This window comes from Alosa alosa, chromosome 23 (genome assembly GCF_017589495.1).
Source record: "Alosa alosa isolate M-15738 ecotype Scorff River chromosome 23, AALO_Geno_1.1, whole genome shotgun sequence".
Classification (NCBI taxonomy): Eukaryota; Metazoa; Chordata; class Actinopteri; order Clupeiformes; family Clupeidae; genus Alosa; species Alosa alosa.
This window is the reverse complement of record NC_063211.1, coordinates 1,540,746-1,562,285: the sequence shown is the minus strand read 5'-3', so window position 1 is coordinate 1,562,285 and position 21,540 is coordinate 1,540,746. Positions and strand designations below refer to the sequence as shown.

The window sequence follows — 21,540 nt, the reverse complement described above, 5'->3', positions numbered from 1 at the left end:
GTTCACTATTAAATTAATTGTCAACATTTTTGGGAATTGTAAAACGGTTTGTGTCTCTTTTTCTTTAAAATGTGCTTCAACTTAAATATGTTCTGCTTTGCTTCCTGCTCTGTGTCCTCATTTTCTGGCAACTACTTGATTAATCGATAGAATGATGGACTTTCAAAATAATCGTTGCAGCCCTATTGTGTGAAAGAGAAGTTATTACTGTGGAGAAGAAATCACCATTTAGTAATTTTGTTTGTTTATGAAGGGTGTGAAAGAGCAGTCTGAAAACTGGTCCATCTCAAACTGAGATTGTGTCCGGGTGGATTGGAGAGCCACAGTAAACTATTGATAGAGCGATAGATACTTTATTGATCCCCAAGGGGAAATATTTTATTGTGTTGAGATGTTGTGTTGTTACAGGGTGTGGGACCCTTGGAAATGAATGGTGGTTTCCACAAGGAGGCTGTGACTTTGAGAAACAAAGGTAATTGCACTGCTGTATCACCACATATATACACACACACACTCACTCACACACACACACACACACACACACTCACTCTCACTCTCACACTCACACACACACACTCACACACACACACACACACACACACACACACTCACACTCACACACACACCAGCAGTCTGTGCTGGCCACTGACACATGACCTGCTCTCTCCTATTGCTCTGTGTAGACTATGAGCGCATTGCTATGAAAAACCGTAGAAGGAGGCTAGAATTTTTTTCAGGTAAACAGCTGAGTGTGTGGGGGGGAAATCGGTGCTTTGGACTTAATTATGATGTGTGTGTGTGTGTGTGTGTGTGTGTGTGTGTTTGTAATGGGAATAAAAAGCTGAGGGTTATTTAATTCAGACTGGTTCAGAAGGAATGAAATTATTGCCTGCTTACATAATTTAATTAAGTTAAGTAACGTTTGTGGGGTCTTAATTGCTGGTTTTGTCTTAATTAATGTGTTAAATCTGTGTGTGTGTGTGTGTGTGTGTGTGTGTGTGTGTGTGCATGTAATGACCTGAATTGTGATATGTACGTCACCTGTTGAAGTTGTCTAGTGCATTCGGCAGGTTATCTCTCCTAACCCCAGTTTGAGGTTGGGGTTGGTGACCTTGTCTTCAGGTTGTGCGGCCGTAGGAGGGGGCAGTCTGTTGGGGTTGGTGACCTTGTCTTCAGGTTGTGCGGCCGTAGGAGGGGGCAGTCTGTTGGGGTTGGTGACCTTGTCTTCAGGTTGTGCTGGGGCAGGGGGCTGGGACGCGTTCTGAGGTTGTGCGGCCGTAGGGCAGGGGCAGTCTGTTATTTATTCCATGTTTGTTATAGAGCATCTCTATTCACCCCACCTCAGCTGCCATCCAAACACTCTCCTTGAGAGCCTCATTCCGCTCCAATGTTGAGATGCCTTATATTATATATGTGTGGGCCCTGTAATGTCCTGCTCTGTGTGTGTGTGTGTGTGTGTGTGTGTGTGTTGGCCCTGTAATGTCCTGCTGTGTGTGTGTGTGTGTTGGCCCTGTAATGTCCTGCTCTGTGTGTGTGTGTGTGTGTGTTGGCCCTGTAATGTCCTGCTCTGTGTGTGTGTGTGTGTGTGTGTGTTGGCCCTGTAATGTCCTGCTCTGTGTGTGTTGCCCTGTAATGTCCTGCTCTGTGTGTGTGTTGGTAAATGTCATGATGTCGCCCCCCTCGCCTCCCCAGGAGTCCCTGCATCAGGAGTGAGCTCCTGGGTCTATCTCTGTGGTAATGCAGAACGAGATTGCTGTGGTTATTTGCACTTCTGTTTGGTTTGTTTGTTTGTTTTTGTTTGTTTGTTATTTATTTGTTTATTTATTTTAAAGTGTGTGTATTAGTTTAGTTTACACTGTGCTATGGAGCCGCATGCTGTCCTGGATGAGAACTTTGACTGTAAAGACGAGGGGGACTTCTCAGCTGCCCTGTAGAACACAAAGCCGCTGCCCTGTAGAACACAAAGCAAACTTCTCAGCTGCCCTGTAGAACACAAAGCAGCTGCCCAGTAGAACACAAAGCAGCTGCCCAGTAGAACACAAAGCAGCTGCCCAGTAGAACACAAAGCAAACTTCTCAGCTGCCCAGTAGAACATAAAGCAGTTGCCCAGTAGAACACAAAGCAGCTGCCCAGTAGAACACAAAGCAAACTTCTCAGCTGCCCAGTAGAACACAAAGCAGTTGCCCAGTAGAACACAAAGCAGTTGCCCAGTAGAACACAAAGCAGTTGCCCAGTAGAACACAAAGCAGTTGCCCAGTAGAACACAAAGCAGCTGCCCAGTAGAACACAAAGCAGCTGCCCAGTAGAACCAGAGAGAGTCCTCATCCACGGCTGTGTTTGTGTCGCCATACCTCAATGACTGACATGTGGAGTGTTGTGAACCCGTCCTGCAGAGATTAATTTGACCCTTCACAACTGAAAGGGACTGAAGGGCCTTCAACCTGTGTGTGTGTGTGTGTGTGTGTGTGTGGCAGCAGCGAAGGCTTTTAAAACTCAATGCAGATACAAATCTGTCTGTATGCTAAAAGCCTCCCCTGGTGAACCGCTGAAATGTCATAGATAATTGCATTTTCAAGAAGTGTTATGGTCTCCAGTTATTTTTAAACGTATTGGTGATCAGTCAGAAAAGGCATTCTCTCAGGCAGAAACAACAATGTAGGCTCTGATTGAAGGAAATCAAACAGGATAACCAGTTTAGATGAGCAATGGTAGTTTAGTGTGAACCATCAGTGAGTCTTTGAAGTGCTTGCCTGTGCTTACACATTCTCCCCTGACACAAACTCTCTTTGACAGGAGGATCAGAATCAGCCATATCTGATGTAAGTGTGTATAACTTCTCTTCTATGTGTTTTTAGTATGTGTTCATAGATTTGAAATGTTGACGTGTACCGGTAGATTTAAAATGTTGAAAGCTGACCGCTTCAAATGAGGCCGTGTAAAATATGCAGGAGTGTGATATTCTAATTTGACGGCTTTCGTACAGCCATAAACTGCAAATGTAAATAATGGGGTTTCTCAGAGGAACACAGCAGCATGTTTGCATGTGATAATGTTTGCATGGTTATCTCCGTCTGACTCATCGTCATGGTTACTGACTCCTCAGTTGCAGGTGCCGTCCATCAGTGCGCCAGCTGGCCGCTGGTCCTGGAACCCGGAGGAGGACAGGAAGAAGCACGAGTCCTGGCAGAGAGAGCAAGAGCGCCTCCTGCAGGTAGCCAGGGGTACTGCATGCATAGGCTGCACAGCTAAGCTGTTCAGTGGTTTAGGTTCACAGATACACATGACTAAAGGCTTGTGTTCTTCATGTGTCTGTCAACTTTGGGTTGGCTTATGACGGGAAATTGATGTTATGCAAAAAGACCTTAGGTGTATGTGTGTGTGTGTGCCACAGGAGAAATACCAGCGTGACCAGCAGAGGCTAGAAGATGAGTGGAGACGAGCCCAGCAGGAAGTGGGTGGTAACCATGGCGATGGACTCAGGGGGCCAGAGGTGAGGGTTTTGTTTTTCTCAACGAGGGAAATGTGTACATGCTGTACATGGCCACTCCGAGGAGCTCCCCAGTTCGCTGGGAAGCTGCGGTCAAAGGTGTCTAGTGACCCTGCACACATCAGATTTACTGTGCTGTTGGCTTATTCTGTGCAATATCCTCTGTTTAAAAATGTCTGCAGTGGTGCTAATTTGTGTTGTGGCACAATACAAATTACATCACAATCTCTTAACCAATCACACTCCCCACCCCCTTCAGGAGCTCAGAGTCTTTGAGGTGGCCAATGCCGGCACTCCACGACCTTTTTCCCGCCAATCCGCTTCCTCACCATTTGTCACCTCCAATCAGTCTCCAGAGGAGGAGGGGCCAGTGAAGATGAGGGAGGAGCCAATACATAGTGCAGACAGCTCTCCATCAAAGGAGGCGGGGCTAGATGAGTGTGATGGCACCACAGCCAATCAGTGGTGAGGAGGGAGGTCAAGTGACCTTCATCAGAACACTGTAATGACTGTGCCCTCAGACTAACTGTAAAGATTATCATTACATAGATACATTTTTTATGGTGTAGGCTACATGTTGTCTTTTGATAAGGTGTGATTATCATTAGTTTAGATGACCTTCAACAATCATTTGTTTTTATCCAGCCCACTTGTCTTCCTGCTGTGTAATCAGCTCTTACTCCTCAATGTGCCTTTATGCATGTGTGCTGTATTTGTGTGTGTGTGTGTGTGTGTGTGTTACCTCTGTGTGTCCATTGCTGTGTAAATCTGTGTGTATCTGTGTGTTTGTATCTGTGTGTGTGTGTGTGTGTGTGTGTTTGTATCTGCGTATGTGTTTGTGTCTCTCTCTCTCTCTCTCTCTGTGTGTGTGTGTGTCTCTGCTCCTGTTCGTCTGCCGTGGCCTCCGTTGCGGTGTGCTTCAGGCCTGATGACTCGTACAGCTTTGCCACACTCGCTGCTGCAGACAGGTCAGTGTGCCAGGGCACCCAGTGAACCAGTGCCCACTGTGATGGTTACGCTGGACATGGGCATCAAACACAGGGCGGCCTTATGGCCTAGGGTCACTCGGCATCATTTATTTTGATCATTATTTATGAGGGTTTGTGAATATAAAAGACAGTAGCTAGACTTAATCTTGGAACACATTTGTATCATGAAGAGCAAAGCAACCAAGGGTTTAAACTGGAGAGTAGTTTACGTATGATTTACAGTTGTACATAGAAAATAGACTTGGGCTGCTTCCACACCTGTTTTTTTGAAGTACCGGTAGTTGAATCTGAATGAGGAGTGACACCCTAAGAGACTGGTCCATTTGGGTTTATGTGAACACAGCAATCACACTCTATTTCAGAACAAAACAAACTCTAGAGCGGTAGTTTATGCCTGGAACATCTGTTAAAATCAAAGCAATAATCTGACCAATATGGGAGTAATTTAATCGTGTTTGGAGTTTTGTTTACAAGTCTTGCTCTGCTCTAAATGTTGCTGTTTGGACACAAATCAAACCCAGGTACAAGTGCAACATTTTTAATGAGTCCGCCTATGATCTGGGATAAAATCAGTGTGAAAACCTTGTGATCTATCTCTGGGGGAAAACGCCCTTATTTTCACAAAGGAGGTTGAGCGTAAAAAGTAAAGAAAAGATTAGTTTAGAGGTGCCGTGGATGGAGCGATGAGTTTAGAGGTGCCGTGAGCCAGAAAAGTTGGGAACCACTGATCTATCTGAACATTGTCCTGCTAAATAACACTGCATTGTGCCTCTGGTTCTGTTTTTAAGCTCTTCCAGTATGAAACTGTGTGCTGGCCCTTTAAGGATGAGGAACTGGTGCTCTAGCGTTCAGTCTGGGTGTTCTGTATGTGTATGCTATAACAGTTTATAGTAAAGTCAGATGGCCTACATAAAAAAAACAATTATTATAAGACATTCAAGTCTAAAGTATGACCGCTTGTTGTGCCTTGTCCTTTCTTGTTGGTCTACTTGATGAGCCATTTCAGTGCATTTCCCAGTGTGTTCATACCTGTGTGTGTGTGTGTGTGTGTGTGTGTGTGTGTGTGTGTTTCAGGACTAAGTCCAAGTCCACCCCAACACTGGACTCCTTTCACCAGCATGAAGACAGAGGTAAGTGCGGCTGTGGGATCTCAGACAGTCTAAAGGGGACTCTCCAAGTAAAATGGGACACAAATGTCCTCTTTGTTAGACAGAATAGCAACATAAAGCAGACAAACACAGATGTGTTTTGTCTTCATGTAACAAGTATACCATGCACTGAGCTGTTTCATGTTTATATACTTTCCTCTCTCTGGTCCTTTTCTGATGGAAACCTTCTCTTTTCGGTCCCTCTCTTCCTGACTGCCCTCTCATTGGTCCCTCTCTTCCTGACTGCCCTCTCATTGGTCCCTCTCTTCCTGACTGCCCTCTCATTGGTCCCTCTCTTCCCTGACTGCCCTCTCATTGGTCCCTCTCTTCTGTCCCTCTGCCCTCTCATCCTGACTGCCCCTCATTGGTCCCTGGACTGCCCTCTCATTGGTCCCTCTCTTCCTGACTGCCCTCTCATTGGTCCCACTCTTCGGTCCCTCTCTTCCTGACTGCCCTCTCATTGGTCCCTCTCATTGGTCCTCATGTAATAGCGCCCCACTCTGATTGGCCCAGCTGGCGTAATGCTCTCCTGTGATTGGCAGGTGCGGTGCGGGTGGAGAAGAAGCTGGGTCAGCAGATGTCCCAGGTGGAGTTTGAGCGGCAGCAGATCCTGGCAGAGATGCGCAAGAGGACCCCGCTGAACCGGGACAGCAGCTGGATCCGCCAGCGCAGCAGCAGCAGCAGCCTCTACAAGGAGCCCATCAACCCCGTCAGGAGGTCAGTATGAGAAATCACAAGAGAGATTAACCGACAAAAGACCGAGGGGGTTGAAATACACAGACTACTTAACAGAAAGACAGGACTGGACCAGACTAACAAGACAATAACTGGGAACAGGTGGGAGCAGAAAATGGAGGGAAAACTAATGAGACAGGATGTATAGACCAAATAAGGAGATGGGTGGAGACAAAGACAGATGACAGATGACAAAGCACATGACTCAGAACAATATACCGAATGGCCACAAGTATAAGTATGAGTATATATACTCTTTTGATCCCGTGAGGGAAATTTGGTCTCTGCATTTATCCCAATCCGTGAATTAGTGAAACACACACAGCACACAGTGTACACACAGTGAGGTGAAGCACACACTAATCCCGGCGCATTGAGCTGCCTGCATCAACAGCGGTGCTCGGGGAGCAGTGAGGGGTTAGGTGCCTTGCTCAAGGGCACTTCAGCCGTGTCTACTGGTCGGGGCTCGAACCGGCAACCCTCCGGTTACAAGTCCGAAGTGCTAACCAGTAGGCCACGGCTGCCCCCAAAACGGGAGATCGCGTGACACCGGCCGCAACGGCAGCCGGAGCATCATGGCGGAGGTCACTCAGTTCTGTGTGTAGGGGTGACGCTAGTGTAGTGGATAAGGAGCTGGGTTTGCATGCAGTAGCTTGAAGGGGCGTTCACATTGGACACGGTATTCGCTGCGTTCGCCGCTAGCTTGCTCTTGGTTGAGGTGACGTCCCACAGATTTTTCTTGTGCAAAATACCAACGACTCACAGCGCGCCAAGGTCAAAGTTCAACCTGATTGAACCGCGGCACGCGCAAGAGCGGCAAAATGCTGCGCTTTGCTCAGCGCCAGACCAGTTTTTACCAAATAGCGCAAGCCATTGAATATAATGCATTTCATAGCGCCAGACCAGTTCTTGTGTGCGCAAGCCATTAACTATAATGCATTTGATAGCGCATGCCGCATGTAATGTGATAGGCTCTTGAGTTGGGTGTAATATGATGTTCGTTTTATTAATTTCTGTGTCCTCTCTCCTCAGGTTTGAGTCTCTGGATGACCTGCACAGCGGTAGCTCCTGGACTAGGCCCTCCTCGGCCACCTCCAACCCCATGCGCCCGCACTCAGCCATGGGCAGCGTTGGAGGACTCCGGGGCCCCGGCCGCTACAGCATGGGAGCCATGTGGGGGGCTGGAGCTGCCGGTGGTGGAGGTGGAGGTTCCTCCACCCTCCCGGCCGGTCTCTCCGCCAGCTGCCTGAGGCAGGGGCCCTGGGCCCGGCCCGCCTCCACCTCCCCCACCCCCCTACAGGAGGAGACGTCCCCTCAGCGCATCAGGTAGACTACAGGTCACTCGTACAGAAACGAGGAGAGGCCACACACATCTCAAAAGCTAGTTTGCTGGGTCTAAAGCACACAGCTCTGGAAAAACAAAATGAAGAGGCCACTGCACATTTTTCTGATGTCATTCTACAGTTGCTGAGTGACATTTGAATGAGTTGATGGTCATATTCAAAATTAAGAGACCACTACAAATTTGAATATGACCATCAACTCGAATGTCACTCGGCAACCATAGGATGGCATCAGAAAAAATGTGCAGTGGTCTCCAGAGCAGTTCATATTATATAATAATATATATATAGTGTATATAATATAACATGGAGTCATCTGCACACCAAGGACTAATGATGCTAAGCGAATTGGGCAGAGAGAGAGAGAGATATGAGGTGGGATCGGATTCAAACTGGGTCCATGTGGACACTTGGACCAGAATGTGGTGTGGACGCTGCAGGCACTTGGACCAGAATGTGGTGTGGACGCTGCAGGCACTTGTAAAAAAAATGCTTTGAGTCCCCTTTGCTGGGGTGCATTGGTTCAGTGTGTGTGTGTGCCAGTGTGTGTGTGTGCCAGTGTGTGTGTGTGCCAGTGTGTGTGTGTGCCAGTGTGTGTGTGTGCCAGTGTGTGTGTGCGCCTGTGGGTGTGTGTGTGCTTGTGAGAAGCGACTGAAGAAATGAGTGTCTCCAGCAGTTTATCAGGTCCATTCTTCAGGCAGACTATTTCAAACATCTATCCCACACACCTGGGTGTGTTTCACCTTCCTGTTCTGACCATGTACATCTTTCTCTTCTGCATGTATTTTCCTCACTGTCCTGTGCGTGTGTGTGTGTGTGTGTGTGCTGCATGTTGCGTGCTTGGCGTGTGTGTGTTGTGCTGCGTGCTCTGCATGTGTGTGTGTTGTGTGCTGCGTGCTCTGCATGTGTGTGTTCGTTCTGTGTGTGTGTGTTCCTGTGGTCCTTACAGCAAGCCCCTGAGTGGGCGGAGGGTGTGTACGCGCTGTGAGCGTCCCCTGGCTCGGGGCGCTGCCATGGTCATTGAGTCTCTGGGCCTCTGCTTCCACCTGACCTGCTTCAAGGTGAGGCGGGTCGGCCGCACAGAACCCTGACCCCTCACCCCTGACCCGGCCCACAGCTGAGCCTTATCTGGTCCTGGTACGGTCCAGAAGGCTCCAGGCAGTGGGGGTCGGGGTCAGGGTGGTGATCGGAGCTCCTTAGTAACCCCACCCACTCCCCACACTGCTGAGAAATCACCCAGCACACCCCTCTCCCCCTCTAGCTTCCAATCCCTCCTTCTACACGCTCACACTCTCCCTCTCCCTCACACACTCACACTCACACTCACACTCACACCACTGTGAGAAGGTACTGTTAGAACACACTCAGCCACTGTGTGTTTGGAATGTATTTGAAGGGGAAAAACTAGTCAAAATTAACCCATCAAGCGATACACGGTTGACTATTCAACATTTTTGGGAGATGCAATCTTGTCTTATACCTTCGATGTCACTTCGATGTTCTGTTTCTCTGGCCTCTAGCGGAGAAGTGAGCCTGACCGATGTGGTTTTGTCTCCTAACTAAGAGCATTCCTCCCCTCGGCCTCGACTGACCAGACTCCACAGGAATCACGTTACACACTAATAGCAAAATCCACTTAGACATGGAATTCATCACACACTTGCATTACCGTACATCAGAGGGCTCTGTGTGTGTGTGTGTGTGGTTGGTGTTGGAAAGTGTATGCCATATTGCTACTGTAGGCCAGACCTCTACTAGAACTAACGTAACTAGACCCCACACGTCATCTATACTGCATATAGATCAGTATACGTCTCTTGTTGATGAGGGAGACCGGCCACAGATCCAGTTATGCTGTGTGTGTGTTCTGAACAAGTACTGTATTACAAGGATACAAGGAAGTTTATTGTCACATGCATATAGTTACTGGAAGTAAGAAATGCAGTGAAATTATGTCTGGTGTCAGCCTATTTGTGCATTTATGGGGGGTAAAAGTGCAGTAGAAGAGGGGTTTAGTAGATTAAGTGGCAAGGGCTGCATAAAAAAGGTGGGGAGGATTGGAATTGGGGGGGGCACACACACACACACACATCGCACACACACACACACCACACCACACACACACACACACACACACACGCACACACACACACACACACACACACACACACACACACACACACACGCTCGCCTCATCCCGTCTTTGCACTTTCCAACTGTGCTTTCTCTTGGGGAAGTTCCTGTGTCTCCTACTCTGACACTAAATGCCTATACTTCCCCTTCAATTACTTCCTCTAACAGCTCCCGCTGGGATTAGTGCAGGGTCCTGTCAATCAAAGCCTCCTCTGCTCTGATTGGGTCTAACAGGTGAAGGGTTCCCCCTGCTGATCTGGATCCCTCCTGGTGTCTATAATTGTAGTGTAGTGGTGGTGGGTTGAAGTGTGTGTGTGTGTGTGTGTGTGTGTGTGTCACTCACTCCTGCTCTCGTCCTCCTCAGTGTGTCAGCTGCAGAAGTGAGCTGCGACGTCCAGGTCCCGGATCTCAGGTGCGGGTCCGAAACCGACAGCTGTTCTGCGACGGCTGCTACGGACGGATCCGAGGTGAGCAGAATGCTACGGCCACGACAGCCTGAGATCAACTCTTCCAGTGTCCTCACAAACCCCCAATACACACTGACCACCTCACACACTGTTTCCCATTCAGGGATCTCATCCCATCCTACACATCTCACACATAATGCCCCATGGAAGACCTGCTTGGGCATTAAGAGTCAGCAAACCATTCCACTCCTGTTTGTTCATGTAGCCAGTGACCATAACCCCCCAGTCCAACTTGTATAGTTATCTGACCTTATCAGTTACCAGTCCAACTTGTATAGTTATCTGACCTTAGTTATGTGCATTCAGGTTCAGTGGATGGCCGACATTATGAGATGTTACTGTTTATGAGTGCATTTAATGGAGATATGTTTGTGTGCTATTGTTTATGAGTGCATTTAATGGAGATATGTTTGAGTGCCTTTAAATGGAGATATGTTTGTGTGTTTATGTTTGTGTGTAAGGTGTGTGTTTATGTTTATGTGTAAGGTGTGTGTTTATGTTTGTGTGTTTATGTTTGTGTGTAAGGTGTGTGTTTGTTTGTGTGTAAGGTGCAAACATCTAGACACTGTTGTACCTGACTTGATATTTTTGTTCTTCAGGTCGCCCAATACCCAAATGACCAGAGTCCATTATTGCAGCAAGTCCAGGAGACGCCTTCAATTGCTGATCCATAACACAGACACACACAGACACACACAGACACATTTCCATAATGCAGGATGTTTCATAAGATCTGCCCTTAGACCGTCTACTTAAAGTACACTCACACATACACATACTCTCTCTCACATATACACACACATGCACAATATCATTTAGACAATCTTGGCAGTGGGTAGAAGTGTTTTTAATATTTTCTCATAGCCAGTTAGAGAGTGTGTGAATGAGGTGGGTCAGTTGGATTTTGTACTGCTGTGGCCAGAGGTGCTTGTGTCCAGTTGAGGAGAACTTCTGGTTCTGGTCTGGTTCTTGGTCTCCAGGTTGTCTGACTTTTATGGATGAGTGTTTGTGTCTGGCTCTGACTATGATGAAGGAAATTTAAATAATAATAAAATGAGACGTGTACATGAATGTGAAATGATGTATGAGGTTTTGTTATTACATTGATATTAGCTTCTTCATATATATATATATATATATATATATAAAAAAAAACACATATATTTAAATTATATTTAAATTCACTCTCTGGTAGGTTGGATGCACTTTTTAATCCTATTAAATCACATGCTGTTATTCATAAAAACTCGGGGAGATGATTGATGTCTTTGTAAGGTTTGGTATTGGAATGGGAAGAGCTTATTTAGAGTATTTTAAAAATTTAAATAATAAACTTCAGAATTATTTGTAAATAAAACTATTAAATAATGAAATTTGCCCAAACCAAACATTTGTTGTCCTTTTTTCTCCTCAGCAGTGGAGGGTTTTGCTCGCCTGGGTGAACCCAGACGAACTTGTTAGCAAATGTTACTTTATTCTGCAGGTCTGTCTGGAAAGGAGCCCATTGATGCCCATTTCCAATCTTCCCGTTTTGTGATTTCCAGGGGTGTAACCGGCAGTGAAATTAAACTGAAATTGGTTTACCAAATTGTTTCAGAAGTGCAGCAAACAAAGCTTTCTTGTAAACAAAGGTTTTTAACGGCGTTGTTTACTCGATTGTAAAGAAAATTTTTGGTGATTTCAGAAAATGATGTCAATGGGATCCTTTCCAGATGGACCTTCAGAGCAAACTCAAATTTGCGAACAGGTTCAACAGGGTTTTTACCAGTTTCTTCATCTTCCTGTCTCTGCCATCATCATTATATTGCCATTTTAGTGCTGACTTGGCTCTCTCGTGAACAGGACTACAATCAGTTAAACAAGAACACACACACATGCAGCACTTCCAGATAATACACACACACATGCAGCACTTCCAGATAATACACACACACATGCAGCACTTCCAGATAATACACACACACATGCAGCACTTCCAGATAACACACACACACATGCAGCACTTCCAGATAATGGAGAAAGGAAGTGACAAGAAATACATGTTTGAAATGCAGTGTTTTTTGTTGGCTGCATCCTTTTTCACTGAAGAGGGTTATATTGTGTTTGAAATGCAGTGTTTTTTGTTGGCTGCATCCTTTTTCACTGAAGAGGGTTAAATTGTGTTTGAAATGCAGTGTTTTTGTTGGCTGCATCCTTTTCACTGAAGAGGGTTAAATTGTGTTTGAAATGCAGTGTTTTTGTTGGCTGCATCCTTTTTTTTTTCACTGAAGAGGGTTAAATTGTGTTTGAAATGCAGTGTTTTTTGTTGGCTGCATCCTTTTTCACTGAAGAGGGTTAAATTGTGTTTGAAATGCAGTGTTTTTTGTTGGCTGCATCCTTTTTCACTGAAGAGGGTTAAATTGTGTTTGAAATGCAGTGTTTTTTGTTGGCTGCATCCTTTTTCACTGAAGAGGGTTATATTGTGTTTGAAATGCAGTGTTTTGTTGGCTGCATCCTTTTTCACTGAAGAGGGTTAAATTGTGTTTGAAATGCAGTGTTTTTTGTTGGCTGCATCCTTTTTCACTGAAGAGGGTTAAATTGTGTGCACATTAAAAGACAGTGTTGTAAAAATAACTTCTGTTAGAAGAGACATCTCGTCTTTTTTGCTTGAGGCATTACTTTTTTTTCTTTATCAAACAAGATTTCAACAATGGGTCAAATGTGCAGAACTCCTGAGCGCGAACAGAGAGCCGACAGGACAGACACACACAGCCTTCACGCCAATCCTCTCCAGGAACAAAGCCATCAGTGATGTCACTTCCTCCTCTGGAATTCTCTTGCCAAAGCATCCAACTGTTAGGAAAACGGAATGGAATGAGCTATGAGAGGAAACGGCTCCCCAACAGTGTCCCCTTCTGCCGCATAAACAAACACACACGGCCCTCCCCAACAGTGTCCCCTTCTGCCACATAAACAAACACACAATGTTTTGCTATGAGTAGTTGGATGATTGTACAACAAAATCAATAGTAATTGTATCTAGTAGTGTGACATTAATTGCAATACAACATACACCCAACACAATACAAACTTTAATGAAAATCAATGGGTTTGGAATATGAATCAGCGTGTCCTAGGTGAGCTGGCACACATTGTTTTGATCGTGCAAATTATCAAACAGTATTTAGTGGTGTCAAAAATGATTGCACAACCCTCACCAGGAAGCTCTTGAGGATGTTTCTTCTCTGTGGTCTCAGGTAGCTGCACTCTCCAGCCTCACATAACTTAATCTCCTCCGAGATCTATGGACACACAGACACACATTTACCAATATGTAGTCTAGCACTTTCCAGACAGATGTTGGTGGTGAGGTCTCTCTCATCGTGCCGGTGACACCAGAGACTTTCTAATGTGGAGACACAGCACTCAAAAAATACTCCATAGAAATGCATGGGGCTAGTTTGCAGAGATGGAAAAAGTACGAAAATATTGTACTCAAGTAAAAGTACCAATTCCTTGATGAAATATTACTCAAGTACAAGTTAAAATACCGATCTGAAAATGTACTTAAGTAAAAGTAAAAAGTAGTTCATTTAAAATGTACTTTAAGTAAAAGTTACTTAGTTACTTTTTTTATAGGGTACCAGAACAACCAGTTGCATGGGGTTAGTCAGTTGTATACAAAATATCACAACCCTTCCGCAGCAAAACGTTGACATGTGAATACATTGAGCCAATCATGTGGTGTGTTGTAAAATACATTGAGTGCCATCGTGCCAATCATCTGTTGTGATCTCGCTGCTGGAGCAAGATTGGTGGCATTTCTGCCGAAATAGATGCATGATAAGTGCCCAAAAAGTTTTGCAATATGGCCGCCGAGTGGAGTGGAGGTACTTGCCTGAAAAGGACTTTGGTCCTAGCTCGAGTTGCTGCAGCCAGCAGCTAAGGCAGCCATGTTCATGCTCCTAGTGTGTAGCGCTGTAGCTGCAGCAACTCGAGCTAGGTAAAACCGATTGTTTCAGTTTTGTTCATACCGACAGTACTCGGTGACGTTGAGAAATGGAGATCTATGTGAAAAATCACCGGAGTTCTCCTTTAAGTTTGAGCAGTAGTTGATTTTCAAAGTTAGTTGCACTCATCCTTGCGTCGCTTTGCAATGAACAGTAATCCAGCACAACTGAAAAGCCCCTCACAGGCAGCTGAGGCAGGCAGGCTAATGTTGAGTTGCAGAGAGTTTTTTTATATTTGGAAATGAGCAGAAGGTTCAGCAGATTAAAGGGGTGTCGAACTAGGGGGGAGAGTGGGAAGTATAGGGCCCCAATGGAGGAGAGGGCCCTTGAAAAGTGGAATACAGGGGGCACAACATTTTCACCAGGCATTAATAATTCAGGTAATCCACACATAAAAACAACTCCATAAGTAGTCATGTGTAATGAAGTGGAATAACACAGGGAAAAAGTATTGAACAAGCTAAGAAAAAGCATTAAGGCAAGGAAAGGGAAGGAACGAGCTGGAATCTGTAAGTAGTTAGAGTAGTTATCCTTTCTATCTGTGCAAATTAATATAAGCTTGGTTAGTAGCCTACATATTGATGGGCTATAAAAAGGTTTTTCATTACCAAGGTGTCACACAAGAAACATTTCATGATGGATAAAAGCAAAAAGCTCTCCCAAGACCTTTGCAACCTTATTGTTGCAAAACATATCAATGAAACTGGTTACAGATGCATTTCAAAACTTCAGAATCTTCAGTAAGCAGCATGGGGCCATTATCTGCAAGTGGAAGAAACATCACTGCATCATCAACCGGCCACGCAATATTTCTGACCAGGGAGTCAGAAGGATAGTCAATTCCAAGAGCCAAGGACCACTCGGAGAAAGCTCCAGAAAGACTTGAAGGCAGCCAATTCAATTAAATTCAATTAAACAGTTCTGGAAGTAACTAAATATCAGGATTCACAAGAGGGACCCCTGGAATCTGTTTAGAACAATGGACCAAAATCACACCTGATACTGTGACTAATACCTTTTGTCATACAGGAAATGTCTTGAAGCTGTCTAAAGGCTTTTCTACAAAGTATTGAAGAAATTTCAGTAGGCACGTTCAATACTTTTTTCCTGTGTCATTCCACTTTAATACACATAACTCTTATGTTTTGGATTTTTTATATGTGTGTTAATATAATGTGTGGTGAAAATTTCGAATAGACTCACTGGAAGTTTAAGTTAATTACTGAAAATATATATGACTATATGTCCACCATATATTTATTTTACCTGAATATTTTAACTTCAAAATTAAATGTCAAAATGAATGTCAGACGAAATGTAAAGTTTGACTGACTGGATTTTGTATACAAAACAGTGAAAACTGTCTAAGGTCACTCTCACTCTCCCTTGCTAAAGAGCTAAATGGTTTAGTCCGCCTTCACATTCATAAGGTAGTCTATCTTTTGTTTATTTAGTTGAGCATCGCTAGTAGTGGACCGCTAATTGTTGTGCTGCTGGTGCAATGTTTTTCTCCAAGCCAAGTCAGGTTATTAAAAAGAGAGACATCAAAACGAGGGGAAACAACTGCTAATAAACTTCTTTCCAAAGAAAGGTGAGCACAAACGTCAGAACACGAAATCCCATGGTGTTTGCTTGAATATCTCCGCTATCATTAGTGCTAAAACGAACTGAGACAACCCATTGAAATAGCGGAAAATACACTTTCATAGGTTAGGCTACACATTTGTGATCCAGCTCCAGCTCCATCTCCCATCACTTTCAGAAAGACTGCATGGCGCCAGCTTGATTCATGTCCTGTTGTAGGCTACATGCTGATCATTATCACTAGGCTAGTGGTTTAGGGCGGGATTACTTTTCTCTCCCTTTCTGTTTTCGTTAGTCTTAACTTTTTTTGTTTACTCAAGTAACGGATGGGATTTTTGATGTAGCGAAGTACAATACTTCGCTCAAAATGTAATCAAGTAAAATTTAAAATACCGATTTTATAAACTACTTAAAAAATACAAAATACACAGAAAAACTACTCAATACAGTAACGTGAGTAAATGTATTTCGTTACTTTCCACCTCTGCTAGTTTGTCACGCCAATATGGCCGTTGTCTACACATATCCCACCCCTTCCTCGGCAAAACGTCGACGTGAATACATTGAGCCAATCATATGGTGTGTTGTGAAGACATCGTGCCAATCATGTGTTGTGATCTCGCTGCTGGAGCAAGATTGGTGTCGTGAAGCCTTGCGCACGCGCAGTTCGACCCAAAGACTGGATGATCAGGTAGCCAGATGGAGTTTAGGCAGGAGATCAGCAAATGCTCACCCAAAGGACAGGATCTCTCAGTGTGACCACTGGGGCATTGGGATTACTCTTAAACTAGAGGGAAGACTGCCCCCTACTGGTCCCACCAATACCACCTCCAGCAGCCACTTGGTTTCCCCAGACAGTCCCCCATCCAGGTACTGACCCAGGCCACACCTGATTAGCTTCAACCGAACCGTTCAGCAGAAGCAGGGTACCAACGGGCCAGCTGCTGGCTACAAAGGGTGTTGGCTGCCAAGGCTTTGTTACTGTTTGTGAGGATTATAAAACAATTACTCACCATCCACCATGTTCAGGCCCAAATAAAATATTTATGTAGATATGGGGCATTGTTGAGTCATAACAAATGTATATATGTATGTATGCATATGTACTGTAATGTGTGAGTATATGTTTAGGTGCATGTATTTATATAACTATTTTGTTGAAGTTCTAAAGTATTATGTGTGTGTGTGTGTGTGTATGTGTGTGTGTGACCCGCTTAATGGCTGCCATGCCATGCATCACCCACGTGGGTGCTACACATTGGTGGTGCAGTTCCCGCCTTCACTGTAACGCACATCGGGTGTCTTGGTAAAGCCTTATATAGATTGCAAGTTGTTGTTGTTTGAATGTGGTCATTGCATACACATGTAAAAACCCATCTCTTTCGGCATTACTTAGCATACTCACTGTGATATATATGAAATGACCTTTGGTGTCATGAAACACACTTTTAAATACAATGTATTATTATTATTATTATTATTATTATCATTGCTGGCTGGTGTTGTAGTGGCCAGACCCAGGGGACCCACCTGGGCTGAGTTGAAGGTGTCCACATCTCTTTTCCCGCCCGGGTACCACCCGTGGGACCAGTGCTGAGCCCGAGACAGCTCCACTCCCAGCAGCAGAACCACGGCCGCTAGCAGGATCAGCCTGCACACACACACCATCACTGGGGCTCTGCTCACACACACACGCGCACACACATACACGCGCACGCACACACACACACGTGCACACACACGCACACACACGCACGCATGCGCACGCACGCACACACACACACACACACACACACACACACACACACACACACACACACACACACACACAAACACACACACACACACAAGGAAACACACAATTACCAATACTGCACACAAGTACATAAACACATACCTCAAAGACATACTCAAAGCTGCAGAGATGAAAAAATATACACTAACCATCCCCAAACTTTTTGTAGATTTAAATGCACATTCACACTCCAGATGTGCAGAAACACACACACACACACACACACACAATTGACAAAGCTGCAGACACAAATGTGCACATTCATACACACCCCACACCTCATGATGAACCCATACACACATTTGCTCCTGTGTGACACCTACTCACACAATGACAGCGCAATGACACACACACACACACACACTCACACAATGACAGCGCATAACCATCTGTATACCCATTTATTATTAGCATGTGCAAACATGGCTGGGTCATTTGTCTGAAACAGACATTTCTGCCATTCTCTCTGGAGAAATTGCACATTATGCTATTTCAAACTGTGTGAAAAGGTAACGATAAAGCACATGGATTTGTTTACAAGCTAGCGAACTGTTAGCATAAGTTTGGCAGAACTATGTGGATGTTACAAGGTAAAAAACACGATTTAAAACGAGTTTCTTGTTTCTCACTTCTCTTTCCAGGACGGTAGTCTCAATGATGCAAGGTTGGTTTTCCGCCTGGGGACGCTAGGGGCAGCGGGGAAAGTCACCATTTTCACCGGAACAGGTCATTTAACCATCCAAATGATTTCTAAACGGGTTTATTAAGTTGAAATAGTTGCCAAGTTCCCCTTTAATCCTTAATTCTTTATACACTGTTGTGCAAAATAAGAGAGAGTTTAAAAAGCTCTTACATGTTCCTACTTTGAGGTTCCTCCTGGAGGTCCTGTTCTCAGCTGGTGCTGGGGTTCCTGTTGTGTGATGTAGAACCTCTGGAGTAGCTCTGAGGAACTTGTATCTCTCTGACCTGTTGTGTTGTTGTTGTTGTTGTTGACTTCTCTCTCAGTGTGGATCCTTATGCGCCACTCACTCGTCCTGAACTGGTGAAGAAGCTTCCAGGTGGTGTCTGAATCTCCTCTTGCTCTCCACCCAAATTTATCTCCTGCTGGAGCCTTCATCTGTGCATCCTCCTCCTCCTCCTCCTCCTCCTCCTCCTCAGGGTGAGGCGGGCTACTCGTGTGCGTAAGAGCCAACGGCTCAATTCCAATTATCATCTTCAAACAGACGTAATCCACACGTGCCCCCGTGTGTGGACTTACAAGTCTCAGCCTGACCCGACCCCACGGCTCAGAGGAGAAACCCGAGACCCGAGACCAGACTTCACTGCTCTCATACATAAGGGAATCTATACATTTGATGGTAAAAATGATTGGTTGTTGATTGGCCACTATGTGAAATCCCCTATCCACTTGGAATTTCATATCTCTCCTGTGTACAATTGAAATATGTGTGGGAATTCATTATTATTATTATTATTATTATTATTATTATTATTATTATTGTTATATGTCATAATGGGACTGTCTGGGAATGTTGTAGAAATCAACTGTTTTCCTAAAGAGTATTTCAGCAACACTTCGATAAACAGGAAAACAAAGGCGGACTTGTTGTGAAGTTGTTAGTTGGACTGATTTCTAGTCGTGATGCTGAAGAAGTTTGAATCACAATAGAGCAGTGAGACATAGCAAAGTCCTTTTAGGCAAGTTCCTCCACTCGGCGGCCATATTGCAACGCTTTTTGGGCACTCATCGGGCGTCCTATTCAGCAGAAATGCGCGTGCGCAAGGCTTCACAACACCAATCTTGCTCCAGCGGCGAGTTCACAACACATGATTGGGAAGATGTCTTCACAACACAACATATGATTGGCTCAATGTATTCACATCACACCACATGATTGGCTCAATGTATCCACATCACACCACATGATTGGCACGATGTCTTCACAACACACCACATGATTGGCTCAATGTATTCACATGTCGACGTTTTGCCGAGGAAGGGGTGGGATACGTGTAGACAACGGCCATATTGGCATTACAAACTAACCCCATGCATTTCTATGGAGTATTTTTTGAGTGCTGTGTCTCCTCATTAGAAAGTCTCTGGACATAGACAAGTCTCCTCTGATTGTTTCCTGCCCTGCGTCTGATTAATCACCTGTGTCTTTAATATTTCATCCACACCTGTTAAGATGGGGGCAAAGGTCACCTGAAAACCCTCATGTCTCATCTTGTTTCCGGAAAGATCCAGGCCTCTTCTCTACCACACACACACACACACACTCCCCTCTCCTCCCTTCGTTTCTTGTGTCAATCTGAAGGGTCCCCGAGGACAAGTGAGGAGCGGGAGAGTAAACACACGCAACTGTGACGGTCCTCGATCAGCAGCGTGTGTGTGCCAAGAGAGTGACAGGGATGGGCTGGCTGGCTGTGTGTGTGTGTGTGTGTGTGTGTGAATGAGAATGGAGAGGTCATGGGCTATGTGTGTGTGTGTGTGTGTGTGTGTGTGTATAGAGAGCGGTGTGTGCATGTGTGTTTGTATGGAGAGCGGTTTGTGTGTGTAATATGTGTGTGTAACATAATCACACACATGTACACACAAATCAGCTAACACAAATATACACAAAGACAGAAGGTGTCAGGCATTTTAAGAGGGTTATTGCCCCCCCACCCCACGTAGGAAGATGACTCATGCAAACCAGGCGCCAGCACCACTGACCTCTAACCGTGTTTGCCCATGTCGGTCCGCTCCGAGCCTGAGCAATAGGAGACGGACAGCACAGGCTCATGGAGGCCAGCACTCTGTAGCAGTGGAGCACAGACAGCCATATTAATGGAGAGTTCTGGCCATGTCACATATAGATTTCTTTTTTTCTAGAGGTCAGCTACAGTGCTATACACTCTGGGGGCATGAACATGGGGGCTCACGAACATGCCCCCAGAGTGCAGCACTGTAGCTGCCTGGCTCCTCTAGCTGTTGCCCCCAGAGTGCAGCACTGTAGCTGCCTGGCTACTCTACTGTAGCTGTTGGCTGCAGCAACTCGAGCTCGGTAGAACCGATTGTTTTCAGGTTTTTTCGTAATGACAGTAAGCCTACTCGGGGACCTCGAGAAACCGATCCATTTGATCGATCGCCAGAATTCTCCTTTAAAGGGTCGTTCACACCAAGAACGATAACTATAACACCAATGGCAAAAAATTATCACTCTAGCTAACAACGTCCACACATAAACTATAACAAACCTTAAACCTTAAACTCATTTGGTCAGGTAGAGAAATACATTTTGTGGTAAGAAGTGGCATTTAGGGTGAATAACACCTCATGTTATTGCCTTCAGAGTAAAATAATGGATACTCATTTGTTTTGAAATGTGTTTTCATTGACTGTTGCAGAATCAGCCTTAAAAAGCACTAACTACATTGGCATCCAAAAAGGAGGAAAGTAGAGGACAGCTAATTTAGTCTTAATATCTTTGAGCAGGTAAGTACAAGCAATTAAGCACCCAAGTTCACACACAAACAAAAACACACACACACACACACACACAAACAACACACACCTGAGAGAGACGGATTAAAATCTCAAGCACTTTTATTAGGTTTCAACAATATCTTGCTTAGAAAGGCCATTAGGCACTATATAATTATATATCAATTTTAAATCATATATATAATTATATATACATATATATTCAATTTTGGAATAACAAAACACTAGAAAACAGATGCAAATAAAAAACATACAATTTTAAGACAATAATACCAAAAAATAAGATAAAAAAAGCAAAAGACATAAGAAGAGAAGAGAAGAGAGAAGCAACCGAGTGCTGCAGGACTCGTGGAGCTGGTCCCAGTGCAGATTAACACACA

General features: G+C 44.8%; 2 protein-coding genes across 6 annotated transcripts in view; one reads left to right on the top strand and one right to left on the bottom strand.

Moving 5' to 3' along the window:
* The window catches only part of lmo7b (LIM domain 7b), a 41,131-nt gene extending 29,758 nt beyond the window's left edge, over positions 1–11,373 (top strand). For 3 of the 4 annotated variants that reach the window (XM_048234442.1, XM_048234444.1, XM_048234441.1), the window contains 12 exons: positions 409–472; positions 2,794–2,819; positions 3,104–3,211; positions 3,392–3,490; positions 3,747–3,952; positions 4,411–4,455; positions 5,551–5,606; positions 6,167–6,341; positions 7,392–7,685; positions 8,652–8,763; positions 10,200–10,302; positions 10,902–11,373. In XM_048234442.1, coding sequence (XP_048090399.1) covers positions 409–472; positions 2,794–2,819; positions 3,104–3,211; positions 3,392–3,490; positions 3,747–3,952; positions 4,411–4,455; positions 5,551–5,606; positions 6,167–6,341; positions 7,392–7,685; positions 8,652–8,763; positions 10,200–10,302; positions 10,902–10,921 — 1,308 coding nt within the window. In that variant the 3' untranslated portion in view covers positions 10,922–11,373. The remainder of the gene's footprint in view (positions 1–408; positions 473–2,793; positions 2,820–3,103; positions 3,212–3,391; positions 3,491–3,746; positions 3,953–4,410; positions 4,456–5,550; positions 5,607–6,166; positions 6,342–7,391; positions 7,686–8,651; positions 8,764–10,199; positions 10,303–10,901) is intronic. The other variant, XM_048234443.1, reaches the window with a different exon arrangement.
* A 1,580-nt stretch (positions 11,374–12,953) lies between these two features.
* gnrh2 (gonadotropin-releasing hormone 2) lies at positions 12,954–18,766 on the bottom strand. Of its 2 annotated transcripts, none has more exons than XM_048234488.1 (4): positions 18,524–18,766; positions 17,406–17,526; positions 13,500–13,583; positions 12,954–13,134 (listed from the first exon to the last, which is right to left on the bottom strand). In XM_048234488.1, coding segments are annotated over exons 1-4 (246 nt in total). In that variant the 5' UTR covers positions 18,526–18,766; the 3' UTR covers positions 12,954–13,095. The 2 variants fall into 2 exon arrangements, with proteins under 2 accessions (XP_048090445.1, XP_048090444.1); XM_048234487.1 differs by having other exon boundaries at positions 17,406–17,553; positions 18,524–18,762.
* Between the last annotated feature and the right edge of the window lie 2,774 nt (positions 18,767–21,540).

Coding starts and splice junctions, on each gene's coding strand:
- gnrh2 (XM_048234487.1), bottom strand. CDS start 17,543: ATGGTGTGTGTGTGCAGGCTGATCCTGCTAGCGGCCGTGGTTCTGCTG. Junction 13,584..17,405: donor ACACCTTCAACTCAGCCCAG/GTGGGTCCCCTG, acceptor GTGTGTCCATAG/ATCTCGGAGGAGATTAAGTT. Junction 13,135..13,499: donor ACATCCTCAAGAGCTTCCTG/GTGAGGGTTGTG, acceptor TTTTCCTAACAG/TTGGATGCTTTGGCAAGAGA.